The following is a 22402-nucleotide window of genomic DNA, read 5'->3' on the forward strand; positions in this document are numbered from 1 at the left end:
TTTGCTACCTAGCTGCCCCTTCACTTTTAAATTTAATCTGAATTGCTAACACTTTCTTAAAGCCTAGACAATCAACAATCAAGCTCTGATTTGTAGTCTTTGCCTATTGCACTCACAGTGAAAATCTAATAAATGACTCCCAATCAAGTTGACCCAGTCCACCCCTGACCAAGGGCCTGGATCCTCTTATTAAATAGTCATCAGGAGGTAGCCGGGTGGCTCAATGGATTGAGAGCCAAGCCTAGGGACACAAGGTTCAGATCTGGCCTCAGACAGTTCCTAGCTGTGTGACCCTGGGCAAGTCACTTAACCCCCTTTGCCTAGCCCTTGTGGCTCTTCTGCCTTGGAACCAATATATGGTATTGATTCTAAGATGGTGGGTGAGGATTTTAAATGAATAAATAAAATTGAGTCATCATCATATCTAGGGAGGCAAATGATGAAAGACTTATAGGCTGTGACCCCAAAATCACACCATGCTGGCAGCTGCTTATGTCCCCACAGATAAGACTAGCCCAGGGAAGACCAAAGGCAGAATGGCAAACATTTCTGATGATCCAGTAAACTCCAGCACAGGGAAGTTGAGGAAAGTCATTGGCTATTTTCATCTTTGAATTGTGTTTAGTGGTAGTAGTGATCTTAGAATGCTGAGATCTGGACCAACACTCTTTCAGGTGATTAATGATTCTACAATTGGGTAAGAAAGAAGGGGCAGATGTTGGAGGCCCTGAAATCATTCACGGTCAATTTGAAACCATCTGGCCTAGGTCCTCCTCAGTTGGAAGGTTGATTCACCATCCAGCACTTCACACCTCTAACAACAGCCTTCTTAGTCCCCTTCAAGGAAGATATGACAGTGCTGTGGGGATGACAACTAGGGGAAGGGGAGAGAAGAAAAAGCAAGTGTTTTCTCTTTTTCTTTTTCCCCTTTCTTGTATCATCCTAGATGACTGTATTTCCTTCTCTCCTTGGGACCCAAGAAGCAGGAACAAGTGGTGTATAAAGATCCCTGCCTCCTAGAAATATGTCACTGAATCAGAGACCATGGGGGGCCACCTAACTCAATGAAAAATAAGAACACTATCCCAAAGGGAATTGGCCAAAGAAAGGAATCAGACAGTGACTAATTTCAATTGTTCCATTCTTCTTTTGTAATTTTAACTGGTCATAAAGTGGTATCAGGGATAGCCAAAGCCATATAGGTTGGAGACAGGTAGAAAATCTCTCTCCCCAGGCAACTCCAGGATAGAACTCATCCCATCCCATCCCTACAATAGACATGTACAGGCAACTTAGGTTCGCCTGGGTCTTCTAAGAATTGAAAGCAAAGAGCCCAAAGGTGCTGAGCCCAGAAGAGAAAGCAGTAGCAGGCAGCGGACAGACGCCTCAAGTAAAGTTGAAAGCAAATTGCTTCCGAGTACATTTATTGGAACCATTGGTTAAGCGTGAATATTGGTCGCTGCCCCCACCCTTTTCCAGCCCTATTGGTGAGTCTGGACCAGGAATACAAGGGGGTTTAATTTCCTTTGTTTTTTTTTTCCATTATAGACAACATTATTAAAAAAAATAAACTTTACAATAATACATTTCGTTCATCTTTTGGGAAAGTTTTTGTTGTTTTGTTTCTTAAAAAAAGGAAAGAAGGGGAAACCACACAGTATATGTATATGAGATGTATATATACATATATGTCAATAAAGGAGCGCTCGCTATATACATACAGTCTATGTATTTCTCAGGAGGGACTGGGAAAGGAAGAAAGAGAGACAGGAAGAGTTAAACACATACAGACTTCTAACTGTAGCCTCTCCTGCTGCTCTCTGCTTCTCTCCCTAAAGGGATACCCACCAAATGAATCAGCTAGAAATAGAATAAGTACTTGTTTTGCTTTACCTTTTAAAACTCTCACCATGAAGGTGGAAGGCAGGCCCTCTTCCCCCAGCCTTCCTTGAGGCAAAAGCTTGTTCTAGTGCCTGTTGCACCAGCATGGAGGAAGGCTGAACCCCTATGCCTAGGCAGAGACATGCTTCTGTGATGAATCACAATGAAGGAACCCATCTCAGAAGATCTGACCCTAGCATCACCCCACACACACAGAAACTCACACCCTTCACGGGTACCCTTTAGGAGCAAAAACACCAGCACACAGATTGATTGGAATAGGTAATGCCCGGCCCCTGCTAAGGGCATGGGAGTTGGGGGGAAGAAGGAAGAGAAAAGAGGGAGAAAGAAGACGGTTCTTGAAGGCTCCATGAGGAAATGCTAAAGGCTGCCGAGCTGGCTCCCCTGGCCACTCTGCCAGGTCCTCCCCTAGCCTCAGTGGCCATGCACACTGATGCCAGCCCATTGAGTTTGGTCCCATGAGCAAGTTCCAAAGGTAGAAATGTACCAGGAGCACATCTCCCTCCAGCCTCTTCTGGTCACAGCTTTGGGTCCTTCCAGAGTCAAGTGCTTCATGGTATTTCACCTTTGTCTCTTGTTTCCACAAAGAGAGGGAGCAAGAAAACACTGAGGCATTTTGAGAACTGATTGTCCTCTCCCAGCACTGGGCTCCCCATGTCAGTGGGCATCCAGTGCCAGCTCTCAGGCCAATCACCTGCTTTATCTGTTTGCATTAGAAAAAAAAATTCTCCAGAGCAGAAAGCTGAGAGGAGACGAGTTCAGAGACAAGGTGAATTTTTTTTTTCTTTTTGCAAGGAATGTGTGTAGGTTTGTGTCTGTTTGTATGCTTGTCTGTTTCCACTTTGTCAGGCAGGTTCCTGTGTGTGTGTGTGTGTGTGTGTGTGTGTGTGTGTGTGTGTGTGCACATGTATGTATGTTATGTTTTGTAGCTTTTAGAAATCTTCAGGTATGGTCCTCTCTATCACCTACAAAGCCAGGGTCAGCAACAGGAAGGTGACTGCAGTCAGGGTGATCACAGGTCTGGGTCGGCCATCGACTGAGTCAGGAGATCCCACAAAATTGGATCCTGGGATGATGTTCGTGGTAAGCTGTATGCATAAGACAGATGGAGCCCAAAATAGACAAAAGAAACAAAGTTAGCATCACTGCAGAGTCAACATGGCTCTCTTTAGTGATTCTCATGGGGACAGGATGAGATGAAGAAATGGGGCTTAGGCAATAATGACTACGGAAGAAAGGGCATAGAAACCCCTCCAGAATCCTGCCTGACCAGACTCCCAAGTCCAAACCAGGATTTACCCTTTAGCCTAGGCCACCCCACCCTTGATGCTTAGAATCCAGGTATTAACCGTGCTCAGTTCTATTCTTAAGGAGGGCAGGCAGGTAAGAACATTTCCCCCTCACTTCTATGGTATGATGGCTGCAGGAGGGCTGAGATGGTCCCTTAGGACTAAACAAGTTTTTCCCCCCAATATTTGGGCTAGGCTAAATTAGAGGGAAATGCATCTGCCCAGTCTTGGGTTTGAGTAAGGACAGTGGAAACTGGAAGATTATATTAGCATCTTCTCTAGAAATTGCTAGGGGTGATGCTATTATAACCCTATCTCCTTAAGCTCTATCTCCTTGGGGTGTACAGAAATCTCTTTTTAAGCTTCTCTGCTTGCTCAAATTTTCCACAAAGCCTTTCCTGATTACCCCAGCCCTCAGTGAACTTTCCTTCCTCCAAATTCCTCTAGCACCTCTGGTCTGCACCTCTAATTTGGCAATTAGCATATGCTACCTGGTTCTTTAGCAGGCGTGTATATCTTATTTCCACTACCCACTAGACAGTAAGCTTCTTGGATGCAGAAACTGTCTCATGCTTTTGCTCACAATAGGCATTAATTAACTTAACAGTAAATTAACAAGCATTCATTCAGTATCTATTATATGATAGATGCTGTGCTTGCCTCTGGGGATATAAAAACAAAAGTGATAGTTTCTGGCCTCAGAGAGCTCACAATCTATCTGGAGAGGCAACATAGACATATAAATACATGCAAAAAAATTCAAGATAATTTTGAGGAGAATGCACTAACAGCTGAAGGAATCAGGAAAGGCTGTAGAAGGTGAGGCTAAGAAGAAAAAGTCTAAGACAGGATTACAACCACAATGGTCCTTCCCCTTTAGGGAAAGCTTCAGGCCTTTTACAGCCTCTCTCCTAGTATAGGTTCATAGGAATTAAAGCTTTGTTTTACAGATGGGAGAACTTGGTCAAGAGAGTAATCAGTAGAGGCAGAATTTGAACCAAGTTTCTCTGATTTCAAAACTCTGTGATGTTTGTGTTATGCCATGATGACAATCCCCTCACTTCTAGAGGTGGAGATCTCCCTGTCTTCTGAAGCAAACACTGACCACCATAATTTCACTGATGAACAGCATAAGTCTCTGTCTAATCTAGCAATGGAAACCTTAGCACAGACCTAACAGGGGATGAAGGGACTAGGCTAGGTTACTCCCAGCTCCCTGAAACAACCTAAGCCCATGTTCTGATCTACTTCTTGCCAATAACTTGGGGCTCCCCTTCATCTGGTTTCCCCACTTCAGGCCTCCTGTCTCCTTACCTCTGTGAAGCACATGCTCAGCTCTTTGGACTTGTTGAGTTTCAGTCCCTGCTCCTGTGAAATAAAAGGAACCCTATGAGAACTGAGTCACTGGGACCAGGATTCAGGCAAAAAATACTGGACCCAACCTTCTGCCTTTTGGTTTCAGGGCTGCCCTAACTTTTCCTAAGATTCGGATGGCCCTTGACAGTTCACAAAGCACATTCTCAGACAGTGTCTCATTTGAACTTCATGTCAGCAGGCTAATTCCTATCACTACCATTTTAGAGATGAGCAAAGTGATGTATGCCTGGGATTTGAATACAGGTCTACTAATGGTAGTCTCAGATTTTGGCAGGTGCATAATTAACAGAGTGCTGGACCTTGTGTTAGGATGCCTGAGACACTTACTAGCAGTATCACTATTGGCAAGTCACTTAACTTCTCAAGGATTAATCATTGGTAAGACTAATTAATCCAAGCACTTAGGTGAGTGCCTGATATATACTAAGTGCTTAATAAATGTTAATTGAATTGATTTATGTTTTTTCATCTACAAAATGAGAATAACACTTAAACTGCCTACTTCACAGAGTTACAAACCTTAGAATACTATGTAGATGTGAGTTACTATTATTATTATTATTTCTACTATACAACAATACCTCTGCTTCTAGAAGTGAAACTCATCTCCCTCCCTTCCTTCCCAAATGCCTCCTTCTCTTCTCTATACATCTTTGGTCTTTCCTGACTGGTATATGGCAAACAGACCTCTTCTTCAGCTTCCATCATCTACATTCACCATTTCTAGGAGTCCTTCACAGAATACCCAGCCTTTTCAATGCCTGAAATGGCAAACAAATTCCTCTGATTATCTTCTCCTCCACTCCCACCCTACCTGAGTCTCTTTCATTCTCATGTCTGTGGGTAGGGAGCTAATCTCATCCAATATTTTGATTAGGCCATATGTTTTTCTTGGTGCTTAGTGTTCCCTTCTTTTGTTCATACTGTGTAACAAAGTACTGGAGTTCTGAGGACAGGGTTCAAAGACTTAATTCTTGAGTAGGTCAGTTACCTTCAAACTACTTTATGTCCACAGACTGACTAAACTACCCCCAGCAAAATGTCTTAAATATAGATGCTTCTGGTCCCAAAAATAGACCGGGGAGCAGAGGAGGATAAAAATTGAGATAAATACTGAGAGAATGCAAGTTGATAAATACAAGATCTCTTCATTACTGATTATAACAAATCAAAGCATACATCCTTTAAAAAAATTTACCTTCTGTCTTTAGTATCAGCTCTAAGACAAAAAGAGCAGCAAGGACTAGGCAATCCAGGTTAAGTGGCTTGCCCAGGATCACAAAGCTAGGAAGTATTTGAGGCCAGATCTGAACCCAGATGCTCTGGACTCCAGGTCAGGCTCTTTATACACAGTACTACTTAGCTACCCTGAAGCATATATCCTATTGAAAGAATTCTTTTAGGGTGAAGAATTAAAACTGAAATTTATAGTGTTTTTTTAAAAGTTTTTGAAGCCCTTTACAAATATTGTCTCATTTGAATCTCACAAACCTTTGAGAAATATACTATACAAAACCCAATCTTACAGATGAAAAAACTAAGGATTAGAAAGGTTTAGTGATTTTCCTAGGATTAAACTATGAGTTAATTTTCAGAGATAATATTTGAACTCAGATCTCTTGAGTCCATGTCCAACACTTTATACATTATACCATACTGATTCTTCAAAAACTATGTTCTATTATTAATAATGGTGAAACACATAGTGAAACACCTGGAGAGTGAAAGTATGTCTATTATAAACTCTTTTTCTAAACAGAAATATCAGGGAAGTCTGAGTAACCACATCCAGACCACTGATTTAGCCAGGAGCTTAGACAAGTTCTTGGAAATTTTAGGCATACTGTGACAGCAGAGGGCATCTGGACAGCTATATAAAGTCTCCAACTATCCCTAAGGCACCTATGCTACCAAAGCAATCAGTGATGATAGTGGTAATGATGGTTCCTCTTCATATCATAGGAACATTAAAGGGGAGTCTATTCAAGGCAGTAATGTATTGAAGCCAAAGCAATACAAAGAATTGTCAGACCTGATCATCTGGTCCTTGCTTACCTATCCAACTTTATTTCTCACAGTTTGAGGAGGCAATTTAGGATAGGGGAAAAAATACTGATTTAGGAGTCAGAAGACAGTGGCAGAATCAGTTAAACTAGGACCTATCCTGTTGTGTGGCCTTGAACAAGTCTTTTCCCCTCCAGGTAATCACTAGCATCTGTTCCAACAAGAGCCCTCTATCTCTTAAGGAGAACCCTATTTTGGAAGATCTAATATCAGGTAAATCAGACTGCAACTCAAGATGAACCCATACCATTGCCCAAGTCATCCAGGCTAAAGTCTCTGAAATCTCTCAGCCAGCAAATGAACCAAGTATATGTAAATGGAGTTTGAATTCTAATGTGTTCTGAACGGAGACAAGCATGTGATTGAATTATTTTGGCAGGACTTGTTAGGCTTCTTCAAAAGAGAAGAGGTGGAGGAAGGGAGGAAAAAAGAAAAAATTGAGAGAAGGGAATACTGGAGAAGGAAGGAAATTAATTGGGAAAAGGGGGATGGAAAAGGTCATAAAAGAATAGGGAAGGATTAAAGGAAGGAAAAGAGAAAAGAAGGAATAAGACTAGGCAAAGAGGAGGAATTTTTAACTCCAATCATTTGGCTCTTACTGTCATAAAAGCATTGATAATAAATACTGGCTCAGGTGAACCTAGGACTCTACCTCTCAATAAGAGAAACAGGGGGCCAGGTTGTGGACCTAGGTAAGCTGGGATCAGGTAAGCAGATGGTCATTGTCCATACCTTCATTTTGGAATGCTATGGATGTACTCCTTCCCTGTTACTCGCCTGCTACATATTCAAAACTCATCTGAACCCTACCTAAACATATTGATGTTTCTAGGAATGAATTAATAAATGGAAAGACATGTCTCCACATCTCCTCCAGAGAAAGAATTAATAAAGAGAAATAAGCAAGACATAGTTTTATATATACAACTATCTTTTTGTCAAATGATGCCTTCTCTAATGGAGAGAGGGGAGATAGGGAGTAAGTTACCTGGGTATTTTAGTGTAACAAACTAATTAATTAAATTTTTAAAAAGAAAACATTTATTCAGTGCTTGCCATATGCCAAGAACTGTGTTAAATGCTAAGAATCCAAAAAAGAAAAAGATAGTCCCTAATCTCAAGGAGCTCACATTCTAATTAAGGGAAACAACCCAAAAACGAGAATTCAACTTTGGAGTGTATAGAAAAACCCAAGGAGTCCTATGAATTCTACTAGTGAGTAAATGGCAAAGCCCATGAATCCTTAGATGGTAACAGGATGCCAAAATGGCAGTGCCTAGGAATCTGGATAATAGAAGTAGGTCAGATGGTACAGACCAGAGCATGTTAGGATGCAATGGGAGGTCAGATGATAGACCTAGTGATTGTGGATATCACCAGAGCATTTTATCCAAGGAGTGTGAATAGCCATCCTGATCTTCCTAATTCAGTGTTGCCATGGTGTTGCGGTTTAGGGAAGGGATAAACAGAAAGCAAGAAGGAAGGACATCCTGGTAGCAGATCTTCCTGGAGGAGGCTCTTCCTGTCTCTAGACTGTACCACAAGAGAAGGGACAAAAAGAAAGCAAGGGGTGGGTAGTGTTAGAAGTGGAAACAGAACTAGGTTCAAATTATGCCCCTGATACTTCCTAGCAATATGTGACCATTTGTATGATACATCTCTCTGAACCCAAGTTTCCTCGTCTGAAAAATGGGAATAATAATAAAGGACCTGCCTCATGAGGCTATTGGGAGATTCAAACTGATGTATGTGTGTAAAGCAATTTGCAAACTCTAACGCACAATGCAAAAGTCAATAATTATGACCTTCTGTCTGGCCAACCAGTAGTAGCAAGATGTATATGTAAAAAGTGTTGCTTCCTTTATCTGTCCTAAAATGATTTCATTCAAGCTTCATAAGAAAATTCATTGGTGAGATATTCTTGGGTTGAGGGAGTACATATCCAGCTTACTCATATGCTCCATGGTCAATCCTCCCACCACCCTCGACCTTCATATTTCTAAATTCTGCCTTCAGATTTCTAAACTGAAGGGTCTTAAACACTGGAGTTTGTTTTCCTATTGCAGCCCCTTTACCATTTAAGATGGACTTCTAGGAGGGTTTTTTTTTTCAGCTTTGCTCCAGATAATTAACTCTTCCCTTTTGCTGCCAATATCCTAGCAAGAATCATCTCTCATTGAAAAGGCATTTAATAAGCACCTTCCGTATGCCACTGTGTTAGGCAACGGGGATACAAAAGCAAAAAATGAAACAGTCCTTGAATTCAACTCACATTCTATCACTATATATTCTTCCGCTACTTCTTCACCACCTTGATCCTCAAATCCTTGAAATATGGCCACCAATAGTTTCTTGTTCTTTTTATGAGGGTTTTTTCCACTTAAATCACAAAATAATAAGATTTGGAAATCAAACTGATGTCTGTGGGGACAATTGGGGAATGCTAAACAAATTGTGATATATGATTGTGATGGAATACTACTGTATCATAAGAAATAATATGCAGCTTAATTTTTTAAATACTTGGAAAAAACTATATGAAATAACGAAGAGTGAAACAAGTAGAACCAAAAGAACATTATATACAGCTATAGAATTAACATTTGAAAAACAACTTGTGAATATCCACCTCCAGAAAATGAAATGATAACTAGAAACATGAAAGACATAATTTATATATTTATATATATATGTATATATATATATATATATATATCTCTGTATGCTGGATAATGCCTTCTTTGGTATGGAGAGGGGAGGGAGAGACTGAGATACCTAGAAATACATTCTACTAATTAAAAATAATCATAGGAGTTGGAAAGGACTACAAAAGTACCTTTTATCCTTCCTTTAAATAAGATATGAATCCCATCTATAATATCTGGAATAAGTGGTCATACAGTCCTTAATATGGCAGCCAGGAAAGTTAGCTAGAGCTTGGGCTGCTATACTAACAGTGCTAGAGGATATTTTTTGGTCACTCTCTGGTAGTAACAAAAGAACCTGCAGTAAGAAAGCATAGTAATTATTTCAGGCTATTAGAATAGCATTTAGTGAATTACTATTTTAAATTTATTATTTATTTATTTTTAACATTCATTTTTAAAAATTTGAGCTCTTAACTCTTCTCCTCCCTCTCACTACTCCCCCTTCCAGGATCAAGGCAAGAGCTTTAATATCAATTTTACCTGTGAAATCATGCAAAGCATATTTATTTCCATGTTGGGGGGGAAAAATAAGAAAAAAAAGAAAGTGAAAAAAGGATGCTTGAATCTTCTAGACTCCATCGTTCTTTCTCTGAAATTGGGAGGGGGGGGCATTTTTCTTCATAAGTCCCTCAGAATTGTCTTGGATCATTATATTAATAAGAATAACTCAGTCATTTACAGTTGATCATCCTATGACATTGTTGCCACTGCATACAATGTTCTCCTGGCTCTGTTCACTTCACTGCATCAGTTCATTTAAGTCTTTTTAGGTTTTTCTGATTTATTTTCATCCTTCCCATCATTTCTTTTAGCACAATAGTATTTCATCATGATCATATACTGCGGTATGACCAGAACCTAGTCCCACTCAATTCTGCCCTAGTCAGATTCTATTTGAGGTACTGTATTCAGACCTGACTCCCTCATTTTAGGAAGGTCATTGATAACTTGAGAGTGCTGAGAGTAGCCAGGACAGTGAAGCATCTCAAATTTATGCCACATAGAATTGGTTGAAGGGACTGGGAAACTTTAACTTGGGCAAGGGAAGACTTAAGGGAACTTAATGACTGTTTCTGAGCATTGCAAAGATTATCATATAAAGGGATTAGACCTTTATGATTTGGTCCCAAACAGACTGAAAGCAATGGTTGGAACATATAAAGATGCAAATTTAGACTTAATTTAGGAAAAACTTTCTAGCAATAAAAGCTAACTGAAAATGGAATGAACTGACTTAAAAGGTCATGAGTTCCCCTTCATCTTGAGTTCTTCATTCAGAAGCTAGATGACTACCTGGTGAGTATGGTGTAGAAAATCTTCTTCAATCTAGTGACCCAGGGGTCCTGGCTGTTCCCCAAACAAGATACCCCATCTCCTAACTCTGGGTATTTTCTTCTTTTTTTTAAGTAATCCTTACTTTCTGTCCATTCTAAATATTAATTCTAAGACAGAAGAGGGACAAGGGCTAAGCAATTAGAGTTAAATGGATTGCCCAGGGTCACACAACTAGAAAGTGTCTGAGACCACATTTGAACCCAGATCATCCCCACTCCAAGCCTGGCCCTCTATTCATTGTGCTACCTAGCCAGATACCTAGCTCATTCCATGAATTTTCAGTGACTGTCCTTCATATCTAGAATGCTCTCCCTCTTATTCTCTGCCTCCTGGCTTCCTCCAAGTCCCAGCTAAAATCCCACTTTCTGTAAAAAGCCTTTTTCAATCCTCCTTAATGCTAGTGCCTTCCCTCTGAGACTGTTTGATTTTTCCTGTCTACAGCTTATTTATACCTAGTTGTTTACATGTCATCTCCCTTATCAGATGGTATGCTCCATGGGGCAGGAATTGTCTTTTGTCTTTCCTTGTCACCCCAGAACTTAGAATATCAGGTTCTTAATAAATACTTATTTATTGACCAAATCCTTTTTCTAGGTAAGAATTGGACTAGATGTCCACATCCTTTCCAACTCTGAAATTCTTTGATTCTGAAGGTACAGAGATAATGTCATAATAAAAGTGCATTGTAGTATTTGATCTCACAACACCCACCCTGGAAATCTCTCTTTTTTATATTGTTAAAGAATTCTTAAATAATCTCTTATTTTTCCTGTATTACAAGTAAAACATTTTAAATATTTTTTTAACTTGAGTTTCAAATTCCCTCCCTTCTTCTGACCCTCCCTCCCTTACTCCTTACCTGCCCTCCCCCTTCCCTGAGATGATGAATAATCTGATATATATTTTACATGTGTATTCATATAAAATTTTTCCCCATATTAGTCTTGTGGAAAAGATCTCCAATGAAAAAAGAAGGAAAAAATGAAATGTAGTATGTTTCAATCTGCATTCAGACTCCAACAGTTCTTTCTCAGAGGGCAGATGGTAATTTTATATCATGAGTCTCTGGGATTGTCTTGGATCACTGCATTGCTGAGAATAACTAGGTCATTCTCACAGTTGTTCATCAAGAAATATTGCTGTCGTGTATGATGTTCTTCTGGATCTGCTCACGTCACTTTGTACCAATTCATGCAAGTCCTCCCAGTTTTTCCTAAAATCATCCCGATTATCATTTCTTTTAGCATAATAGTATTCCATAACTATCATATACCACAACTTGTTCAGCTATTCCCCAATTGATGGACAACCCCTCTGTTTCTGATACTTTGCTACCACCAAATCTTCTTTTGTTTCTATGACACTACACAACCTTGATTCTCCTCTTGTCCCCTTTGATCATCCCTATTCCCAGTCTCTTTTTCCTCTCCTGGCCCCTTAATGGAAACAATTCCCAAAGTTCTGTTCCTACTCTCTTCTCTCCTACTCCCCTCCCCCGTGGCAATCTTATTTAATCCCATGAGTAGGACAGTTAGGGACGGGAATGGGGAATGGAGATGGGAAGCAAATTCATGAGTCCCTTGCATATCAGGCTTCAGGAGAAAGTTTGGGGGTGTCTATAGGAAGAAGAAAAGAAAAAGAAATGCCAAGAAAAAAATTACTGCCTGGTGATATGGAAGATCACAGTCCTCTACACTCACAGAGCTTATTTGATCCTAAAATATTGTTGTTATTTAGTGTGTCCAACTCTTCATTACCCTATTTGGGGTTTTCTTGGTAAAGATATTAGAGTTGTTTGCCATTTTATTCTGAAGCTCATTTTACAGATGAGGAAACTGAGGCAAACAGGGTTCAGACAACAGAGTTGCACAAGATCACATAGCCAGTAAGTGTCCGGGGCCAGATTTGAACTCTCAAAGATAAGTCTTCTTGATTCCAGGTCTGACACTCTATCCATTGTGCCACCTAGCTACCCTTAAAATGCTAGTGAAATTCTAAACAGGGTATCAAGGGAGAAGATGCTAGTCCCATTCATTATATTCCCTTTTTCACATACACCCCTCTTGAGCTAGTCTGGGAGAAAAATGAGACAATGGGTTAGCATCCAGTTTAAGTTGGTGAATCACTTCATTGAATTGAGAAGAATCAGAGGAAACTTCATAGCACCGCTGAATTCCATCTCTGCCATTTACTATCTATGTGACCTTGAACAAGTCATTTGCTCTATGGGACTCTCATTTTCCTCTGTAAAATATGGGTTTGGGATTTCAATAGAATCTAAGCTCCCAACCAGTTGTAGTTTTCTAGGTTTCTAAAGAATGGCACACCAGACAACTAAATCCTCTATAAAGATCACAACAGGGAAGCCTTAACCCTGGATTTATAGGCTTTCATCCTTACCCTGCCTTACCTGCCTCCCCTCCCCACCCACAATCTTGCTGCCATGGTAACATGGGAGCTCAATGAAGTGGGTAGGGGAATAAGGAAATGGAATCTTCAGATCATCTGTAAATTCAGAATTGAAAGAAGTAAATATAGCAGCAATGAACAGGGCCCCTTGATTTGCTGGATAGGGCATCTCCCATGGAGCTAATCTGTGCTCAGGGGACGCATTCCAGGTCTTATCTGAGGTCCTCCAAGAAAATCATCTTTCTTCCAACCCTTGTGTGCTTGTCTATAAGCAGCCACTGCTCTTGAGGTTGTGAAGGGAGCACAGGAAGGGGAAGAGAAATTGCCTCCCTCTAAGTCCAAAGCTGAGCAAGCTTGCAGAAAGAGAGACAAGTCCATGGCTCTCCTTATAAACTTCCTTCTAAGGGAGAGAAGTCCATCTTCTCTGACTCTCATTCACCAATCATCTTTAGTACAACCAGCTTCCCCAGTCACTGAAGATGAATCAGAGTAGTTTACTATCTTGTCCTAACAAAGAAACTAGGGTATGTGTCCTTCAGCAAAGATCTAGAGCGCATGTCTAAATCCATGGGAAATGCCCTCGTCCAGCAAATAAGGGGTTTCCCACCATCCCTGCTACACAAAGAAGCAATGAAAAACAGAATTTGGGAAAGTTGACTCTGTGGGCATGGCTGCCTACTTGGTGACTCCCCTGTCCTCAAATCCCTCCCCTAATCCCACCCCAATAACCTGAATTTCTTTACTTCACTTTTCCACACTGCCTGAAATTCCAAAAATTAAAGTGGCATTTGGGTTAATAAGCCTCTGCTTTTTAAAATATTAATACCTCCTGGGAGGGCTCAGAGGCTAGCATCAGTCATTAACATCTTGAAGGCATTCACATTAACTGCTTGGCTGAGACCCTAGGGGAATCAATGGAATAGGAGTTTGGGTGGGGAGAGGATGGAAAGGGAAGGGAAGGAAAAGGAAGCTATTCTGAAGCATGGATCGCTTCAGGGAATAGAACAGACTTGGGCAGGATATAGTCGAGGCAAACACGTAGGCATGAAGACCCTGAGTATCAGGATCCCTGGAGAGAGATAGAAGCACCACAAAGAAATTCAGAAATTAGGTGGTGGAAGGATGCCAAAGAAAAGCTTCGTTTATTTTAAAATGGAATTAGGTCTAGCCCTTAACTCAGAAGACGGCTGAAATGTAGTCATAGATAGGGTTGGAGCTAGAAGAGATCTGAGGCCATCTAATCCAACCCCTTCCTAAGCAAAAATTCCCTCTACCATACCCCCAACTAGTGTTTCTTCAAGCTCTATACTCAATGACTTCAGTGGATGGAAACCATTCCCTTGGTGGGAAGAGAGAGAGAGATTCTTTCTGGGCCTCAGATTCCTCCTCTGTGGGACAAGATGATCCCTAATGTCCCTTACACCTCAATCCATCAATAAGCATTGATTAAGCACCTACTCTATATCAGGCACTGAGAAAAGCACACACTTGTAAGGTCTAAGACCCCCGGGACCCCTACTTCCAGGAGCCACAACTCAGACCCAGTGCTTTTAGCACCAAAGTTTAATCACCTAGAGTTAAATGGGCCTTTGTGGGACAGCCTAGGAATCTATGCTGGAGATATCAGTGTATGGGAAAATGCATGATAAATTCCTAAACTTACAAACTTTTGGAACACACCCTATTCAAAGCTGGAGGCCACCCATATTCATTTTCCTGATGTTCATTATACTTGCTTATTTGGTTTCTTTGTCCAGCATCTTCTAGTTAAATCATCTTACACAGCCAAACTGGTTAATGCCTCTTGTTGAGATTTCTGGAGAAGTGTGTATCTGGTAACAGATTCATTACAGGCACTGGGGAACATTAACAGTGTAGGAAGAGCTGGCTGGCTGCAGTCTCTGATGATAGGGAGAGTTACAGCCCTCCAGTCCAATCTAACCTATTTATAATACTGCCAAGGACTTATTTGGCAACCCAAAGGGTGAGAGCAGAAATTGATTGGGGTTTGGATCCAAGAAAAACAAAAGCAGCATCTGGGCAGGGATTCTCCCAGATCTGGGGAAGTTTGGGAAGGGGGACAAGAATGCAAAAGCTTTAACTGGATTCAGAATTTCAGGGCCCCCCAGAAGCTTGCATCTAGAATGCTGGACTGATTCATTATTGTTGTAAGGCTGATCAAGACTGATTCAGGAATACTATAAAAACCCTACCCAAACAGTAAGTAGAGAAGGTGAGAATAAGAAGTGGCATGGGACCCCACCAGCCCCAGTATTGCACGACCAACTAGTTAGTTCCCCAGAAGATAAAATACAAATGTGTATAATAGCACAGTTGAGAAACTGATTAAGAAGTCTAACCCTGGACAAAGCTCCACTGAAAATGTGTTCTTAACCCTGTCCTCTGATGCCCCACAAGGGATATTCGTTGTCCTAGGGGAGTCCACTTTCTAAGAGAGTCAGGGTTAAGATGTCATGAAAGACTACAGAATTTGGAGCCAAAGGATCAAAATTCAAATCCCATCTCTGCCAAGGTCACCCGTACAATCTTGAACAAAGCTCTATAGCTTCCTAGGCTTTGGTTTCCTCATCTGTAAAAATAAGGGTATTAAACTTCTTTCATTTCTCAGGCTTAAAAACCTATGTGCTCTATACAATTGCTTCAGTAATGAGCCACCCTTTCATAAGGATTTAAGATGAACTTGACTCCCACCTATTTCTGGTCAATAGTGAATTGTTTCCCTCCACTTTGAACCTGCAACTCTGCCTAGTTTCAATTCTATGCCAAAGGCTGCCCCTTCCAAGATAAGCTCATCATTTCAAAATTTACCGCCATGATGCTAACTCCAGCCTCGACTGGCACCACCTTCTTCAGCCTCCTTTCCTCTTTTTTTGAGGACTGGAGAACAGAATGAAAACTCCTCCCTAGGTATTCCTTTATAAAGACAGAAACTAGACTCTTTAATTCTATTTTACATCTGCTGCTCTGTCTAATTTCTACTCCTTGGAGCCATGTTCGTTACTCTCTGGTATCCCAATTTCCCCACCCTCTGTCTCTGGCTTTCCTGACTCCTTTGGTGAGTTATTTCCTCTTTTTTTTTATCTTTACCTTCTGCCTTAGAATCAATACTAAGTATCAGTTCCAAGGCAGAAGAGCTTTATGGGCTAGACAACTGGGATTAAGTGACTGTTCAGGGTCATATAGCTAGGAAGTGTCTGAGGCTAGATTTGAACCCAGGACCTCCAGTCTCCAAACCTAGCTATAAACTGAGTTGCCTAGCTGCCTCTGTTTCCCCTTTTAAATTTTAAACTCCTTGAGGGTAAGAACTGTCTTTTTATTAATTGTATCCCTAATATTTAGCACAGTGCCAAGCACATAGTAGATGCTTAATAAATGTTTATTGGATTGGATTGTTTTAGAAAAAGGTTACCAGGGGATTCTCAATAAATAGGGTCAGAAAACCTAGAAAGAACCAGGGAATGAAACAATAATAACTATAATATATGACATTTATGTAGCTCTTTAGGGATTAGAAAATGCAAAATATCTCACTTGAACCTTATAATAATCCTGTGAAACAGATATTTCAGGCACTGTTATTACTACTTTACAGATGAGGCAAATAAGGTTTTAGAGAAGCTGATTAATTCATGCATGGATACAGAGCTAGGATGTTTAAGAAGAAAGATTCTAACCCTGCCTTTTCATCATAGGAACCACAGAAATCAAAGAAGCCCCAGCCCCAAATAGGAGCTTGACCTGGAAGGAAGAGGAGAGGAAGGAAAAAACTGACAATGTAATCAAGCCTCCAAACAAGTCAACAGCCTAAGTTTAAACAGGTCTCCAACCCCACCAGTGCCAACACAAAAGTCTTGAGAAAGATAACTAGATCTCTTCAGTCCTGTTTCAAAGTATCATAACCTTGTTCATCTAACCCTATATTCCCTGTGATCAAAACAAGTTTACCCCATTCGCCAGTCCATCTCCAAGATCCTAAAATTTTCAGCAGTCAAAGATTGAGTGGAGAGCTGTAGGGAGATGGGGAAGATGTCCCCTCACACAAATTAGTAAGTCACAGTCAAGGAAATGGGGGAATTCTCATTTTTGCACAAGCCTGAAATCACCAGGAATCTATATGAAACTTCACAAACTACAGCAGAGAAAGTATTCCTGCTTTACATTTCTGACAGACAAGGAGTGGGGCATCTAGACTCAGCTGTCAAATAGGAAAAAGGGCAAGAGATTCTGCTCTGCCTTTCCCCAGAATTAAGTCATTTTCTGGTATGATCCTGTAGCTACCAGCCTCAGCTCTGAGCCCTAATCCAAGTGCCAGACAGACAGATCTGGCCAGAGACATTCAGAGCTGGAAGAATCAGGCATCTGACAGGAAGCAGAGATGCAGGGGATGAGATGAGGGATTGAGATAAGCAGCTTGATGAAATTTCAGTTTCAGAGTTTGGACAGGAGCCACAGGACCTCTTTCTACTGTCATGGGCCTTTTGTACTTCCAAAATGGTCAAGCCAAGATGCACAGGTGGGCATGAGCAAGGCATATTTAGAAGACAATGAGTCCATTGAAAGCAGAAACTCTCTTCTACAAAGGCTTTTATTCCTCCAAAAAAATGAACTCAAAGAGTAGAGCTGAAGGGCATTGAGCCACTCAGCTCCAAATCTCATTCTTCTTCTGTCCTCTAAGAGTGGCTGAGAGTTCATAATTGTCTAGTGCCCATTGCAAGGTCACCGGAGGCCTCAAAGTTGGGTCCAAAAATGGCAACAATTTGTGTTGTGTGAACACTGTGGGTGATGCTTCACAGACCTAGTCCCTACAACCCACAGAATTAAATTAACAAGGCAAATAAAGCTAAGCCCCACCAAATCCCAGAGTCTAGAAAGAAATCAGACTAAGCTTCAAAAAAAATCAAGCTGTGGAAAAGTCTATCTTTGAGGATAAGTAAGAATGTTTTTATTTTATATTTTAGATACTTAATACTAATCATAAAATATGATTAATTCGTAGCAACTCTACTAGTTGAGGCAATTGACAATCACCATGATCAGAAGTAACATTGCTTCAGAAAGTAACAGAGCTGCAGAAAAAAATCTTCAGGTGAGCAAAGGGGTTTACTATGGCCTGATTATTTTTTAATTTGAGAGGCTCATGTAAATGCATTTTGTTCAATGATTGCATTAATTTGGGTACATCACCTTTTGGCTACTGAAGAGAAGACATATCTAGCAAGCAAGTGACCTGCTAACTGCTTGCTGAAGAGGAAATGGGAGCAAAGATCTGGAGTTACTCAGGCATACCTGATCTAATTAGAAGCTGTCTCTCACCCAACCTTAACAGAAGGTCTCACAACAGCTGTGCTTCCCCAGGAATGCCCTCACCACCACCACCAAAAGGCAGCAGAACAAGGTGTCGAGTCCTGCTTGGGTGATGTCATAGTCAAAATTAATCCCACTAAAGAAAAGAGAAGAGGAGGAGCCTGAGCACTCTACCTGGCTCTTCAAGACCAGCTCAAAATCTATGTCCTTCATAAAGCTATGCCTGCACACTCCAGCCCCAAATTTCCCTTTCTTTTCTAGGGACTCCTCTGCTACTTGTTGTCAGGACTAATCACAGAAACTGATTTGAATATCTATTTACCTGTATTTGTGAGTGTGTGTGTGTGTGTGTGTGTGTGTGTGTGTGTGTGTGTGTTATTCCCAACAATAAAGTCCAGGGGAAAGGGGAAAGGAAGAGACTGGGTCTTATATTTCTCTTCTATTCCTTATCTCATATCTTTTCTATCCCTCTTATTTCCTAATGCCTAACACAGTTCTGGTTGAGGAGTGGGTATTCAAATACCTCTTTAGTACATGAATAAAATAAGTGAGGGAGTAGATAGGTGGCTTAGTGGATGGAGAGCCAGGCAGTCCTGGGTTCAACTCTGGCTTCAGACACTTCCTAGCTGCATGTCCCTAGGCAAGCCACTCAATCCCTATTCCATGCCCTTTACCACTCTTCTGCCTTAGAACCAATACACTGTATTGATTCTAAGATAGAAGGTAAAGGTTTTAAAAATAAAATGAATGAATGTGTGAATGAATTAACAAATGAATGAATGAGTGATGAGAAAGCCAATTATCTGTCAGTTCTTCAGTGTCTCCATTGAGAGGTAACAACTTCTTCCCTAAACTCCTATAGAATCTCCCACTTCCATTCTAATTCCTTGACCCTAAAATGTTTCTCTTGATTCTCCAGAGAACTTATCTCCATATCTTGGAATGCTTACAGATGAATTGGGCCACACCATTCTCACCTGGATAGATGTACAAGTGGTAATGACACTAGTCCCTAGGCTGGTGCTGTCGTTGAGATCATCTGGCAAAGATGGGGTCTTTTCCATCCTAGGAGGCTGAGTGGCATGGAACAGGGGATTCTTGGGAGACACGTTCACATCTGTGCCATTGCCAAAAGCCTGGATGGCATTTCCTAAAAGAGATATAGAGAAAGGGAGAGAAAAAGATTCCAAGATTTTAGGGGCTACCTCGAGCCACCTGCCCCTCCAACACTCTTGCCCTTAATCCTCCTGGGACAGCATCAAAATTAGGTGGGAAATCCCTCTGATGTCAACATCTCAAGACCTATCTACAAAAAGTTTTACTGATATTTTGTTTTCTGGGGAGGCAGTGAAAGGAAGGAGAAAAACAAGAAAGGAGGAGAATGGAAAGAAAATTATATGGGAGATAAAAGGAAAAATAAAAGACAGGAGAAAGAGAAGAAAATGGAAGCAATAAGGATGATGGGGGGAGGAAAGAAAGATCTATAAGGAGAATAAAAGAAATGTGGTGGCAAGCTGCTAGAAAGAACTGGAGAGACATGGCAAAAACCAGGGGTAGAAAAAATCAGGAGGGAAATGATATGCCTTTGACATTGGAGTTCAGTCATTTCACCAGCTGTGACACCACCAAACAGGAGGTATCTCTTCTGTTGCTATCTATGATGGAGCACTGGATGACTTTCAAAGGACATAGATCTGATTCCATGACATAATACTCATTAAATAGGAAAAACCACCATGGACAGTGACTTGCTGGGAAGAGCACCCCCAGTGGCTAAGTTGACAGGAAAGTCTTGGCTGTAGCCATCCAGGTATGATTTGGCTGTGATTTTTTTTCTCCTTCTTTTATACTGTCACTAACATACAACACAGGTTTAGTCTTCCAGGAAATAAAGCCCAAATAATTAAATACCAAAATTCAGACCAGGAAACAACAGATCCTGCCAGCAGTGAGGAATCTACAGACTCAGTCTCTTTTGTATAAGTCAGACACTCCTATAGAGGTGACCCAAGCCACACTGTCAAGAGGTGAAGCTAAAGCAGCCAAGAGATGCCCAGGGCCTTACAGGGCCACAAGAACTTACGGAGACATGGATTCTCTGTGAAGTCCTTCAGGAACTTTTCACACTCTTCCTCCATGTTCCCACTCCCCCGGCAACTGCACCAAGGAGACACCACAATGCTGGTAGGATTGGAGTCCACATAGTTTGGTGTCATATCAAACCCTGAGAAAACAGGGGAAGAAGGAAGAAAGGAAGAAGGTGAAGATAGAGCAGGTTTTTTCTCTTCCTTCCTTTCTGGGACCCAAAGATACCATATGCCCCAGGGTAAACATATACTTTCTCTCACCTTCATGATATTAAGAAGTCATTGTTTCCATTACTACCGGGGGAAATTGAGGCATAAAGAGTCACCTTCTCCTCACTCACTAAAGCAGAGAATAAAATTCAAGAGTCTTGCTTCATGAATGTCAGAAAGTTTATTTTCTCTTTCACTGGGGCAGTTAAGTGACATAGAGTATTGAGCTTGGAGTCAAGAAGATCTGAGTTCCAATATGGTCTCAGTCACCTCCTGGCTGTGTAATCTCAGGTAAGTCACCTCAACTCTGCCTCGACCTTGATCAAATGAGGATCAAATGATATTTATTTTTTTAAATGCTTGGCAATGCCAAGCATATAGTAGGGACTTAATAAATACTTACTTTTCCTTTCTCTCCTTTCATTAACCATCTTTCTTTTCAATCCTTTTCCACATTTTAAGTCTTATCTGTTGACCTGCAACTTTAGTACCTCTTCAAAACCTCTAGATATCCCAAGGGCAACCAGTCTACCCTACCACATAAAAAGGTGGTGCCATCATATTCTAAGTGATGCCCCAGTAAGAAAAGAATGTCCTTTGATTCCCATTATTAGCCACCATTGAATGAGTGTTCAGGAAAGTCAACACACATCCATCAATAAGTAATTCTAAACCCTGCAAAGACTAGGAAAGGCAAAGATGTGACTATTACTCAAGTGAACATCAGTATAGAGGCTTACCAATCATGCCTGCATAGGAGCCCAGACATGCCTGGTAGTTGTCTGAAGGGCAGCTGGTCATTGTCTGGTAAGAGGCACGACAATTGGCATGGAAGTCTGCCAGCCGGGATCTGATAAGATGAAAAACAGGAAAAAAAAATGAGTGTTATTTAGCTGTAATTTTTCCCCTCCTTTTTCTTTTCATCTGGCCCAAAGGAGAAATTTTTTTTCTCTATAACTTCCAAGAAGTATAGAGTTGAGAGAGAAGGAGAAAAAAGTGAGGCAGTGAGAGGGAGAAAGCAGAGGGAATCATTTTATTCTTTTATTGTTTAGTGCTATTTTATATAGGGGTATAAGTCCTATGTACCTGATAGATTATAAACTCCTTGAAAGTGGGAATCATGGGGCAGCTTGGTGACTTAATGGATAGAGAGCCAAGCCTGAATATGGGAGGTCTTGGATTCAAATGTGACCTCGGACACTTCCTAGCTGTGTGACCCTGGGAAAGTCACCCAACTCAAAGTGCCTAGCCCTTACCACTCTTCTCTCTAGGAACTGATACTTAGCATCAATTCTAAGAGAAGGTAAGGGTTTTAAAAAAGACAGAAGGAACCATTCCTTCATATTTTCTTTCCTACCTTATAGAGTCAGTGAATAAACATTAAGTGTCTACTATGTGCCAGGCAGCATACTAAGTGATAAGGGTACAAAAAAGAGGCAAAGGGTTGTCCCTGCCCTGAAGGAGCTTGCAGTCTCATAGAATTGTGAAGAAAGCCCTAAAGTCATAAAGAATATGAACTACAAGTAGTAATAATATTTAGCATTATATGCCTACCACAAGGTCAGCAACAGTGCAGAGGAAGGAACATACATTTCATATGTAGCATTCAGTTCATTATGAATTGTAGACATAGAGCTAGAAGGGATTTGGGAGATCTTCCAATCTAATTTCCTCCTATTACTAAGATGGAAACTGA

At 40.9% G+C, this 22402-nt stretch overlaps 1 protein-coding gene across 1 annotated transcript in view; it reads right to left on the bottom strand.

The window, feature by feature from the left end:
- Window positions 1-1391: 1391 nt before the first annotated feature.
- Window positions 1392-22402, bottom strand: part of GFRA2 (GDNF family receptor alpha 2) — a gene marked incomplete at its 5' end in the record, with an annotated part of 79624 nt that continues 58613 nt past the window's right edge. Inside the window, 5 exons of the mRNA XM_056813654.1 lie at window positions 1392-2990; window positions 4506-4559; window positions 19387-19559; window positions 20493-20633; window positions 21447-21556. Coding sequence (XP_056669632.1) covers window positions 2868-2990; window positions 4506-4559; window positions 19387-19559; window positions 20493-20633; window positions 21447-21556 — 601 coding nt within the window. The remainder of the gene's footprint in view (window positions 2991-4505; window positions 4560-19386; window positions 19560-20492; window positions 20634-21446; window positions 21557-22402) is intronic.

The sequence above is a fragment of the Monodelphis domestica genome, chromosome 1 (assembly GCF_027887165.1).
Source record: "Monodelphis domestica isolate mMonDom1 chromosome 1, mMonDom1.pri, whole genome shotgun sequence".
Lineage (NCBI taxonomy): Eukaryota > Metazoa > Chordata > Mammalia > Didelphimorphia > Didelphidae > Monodelphis > Monodelphis domestica.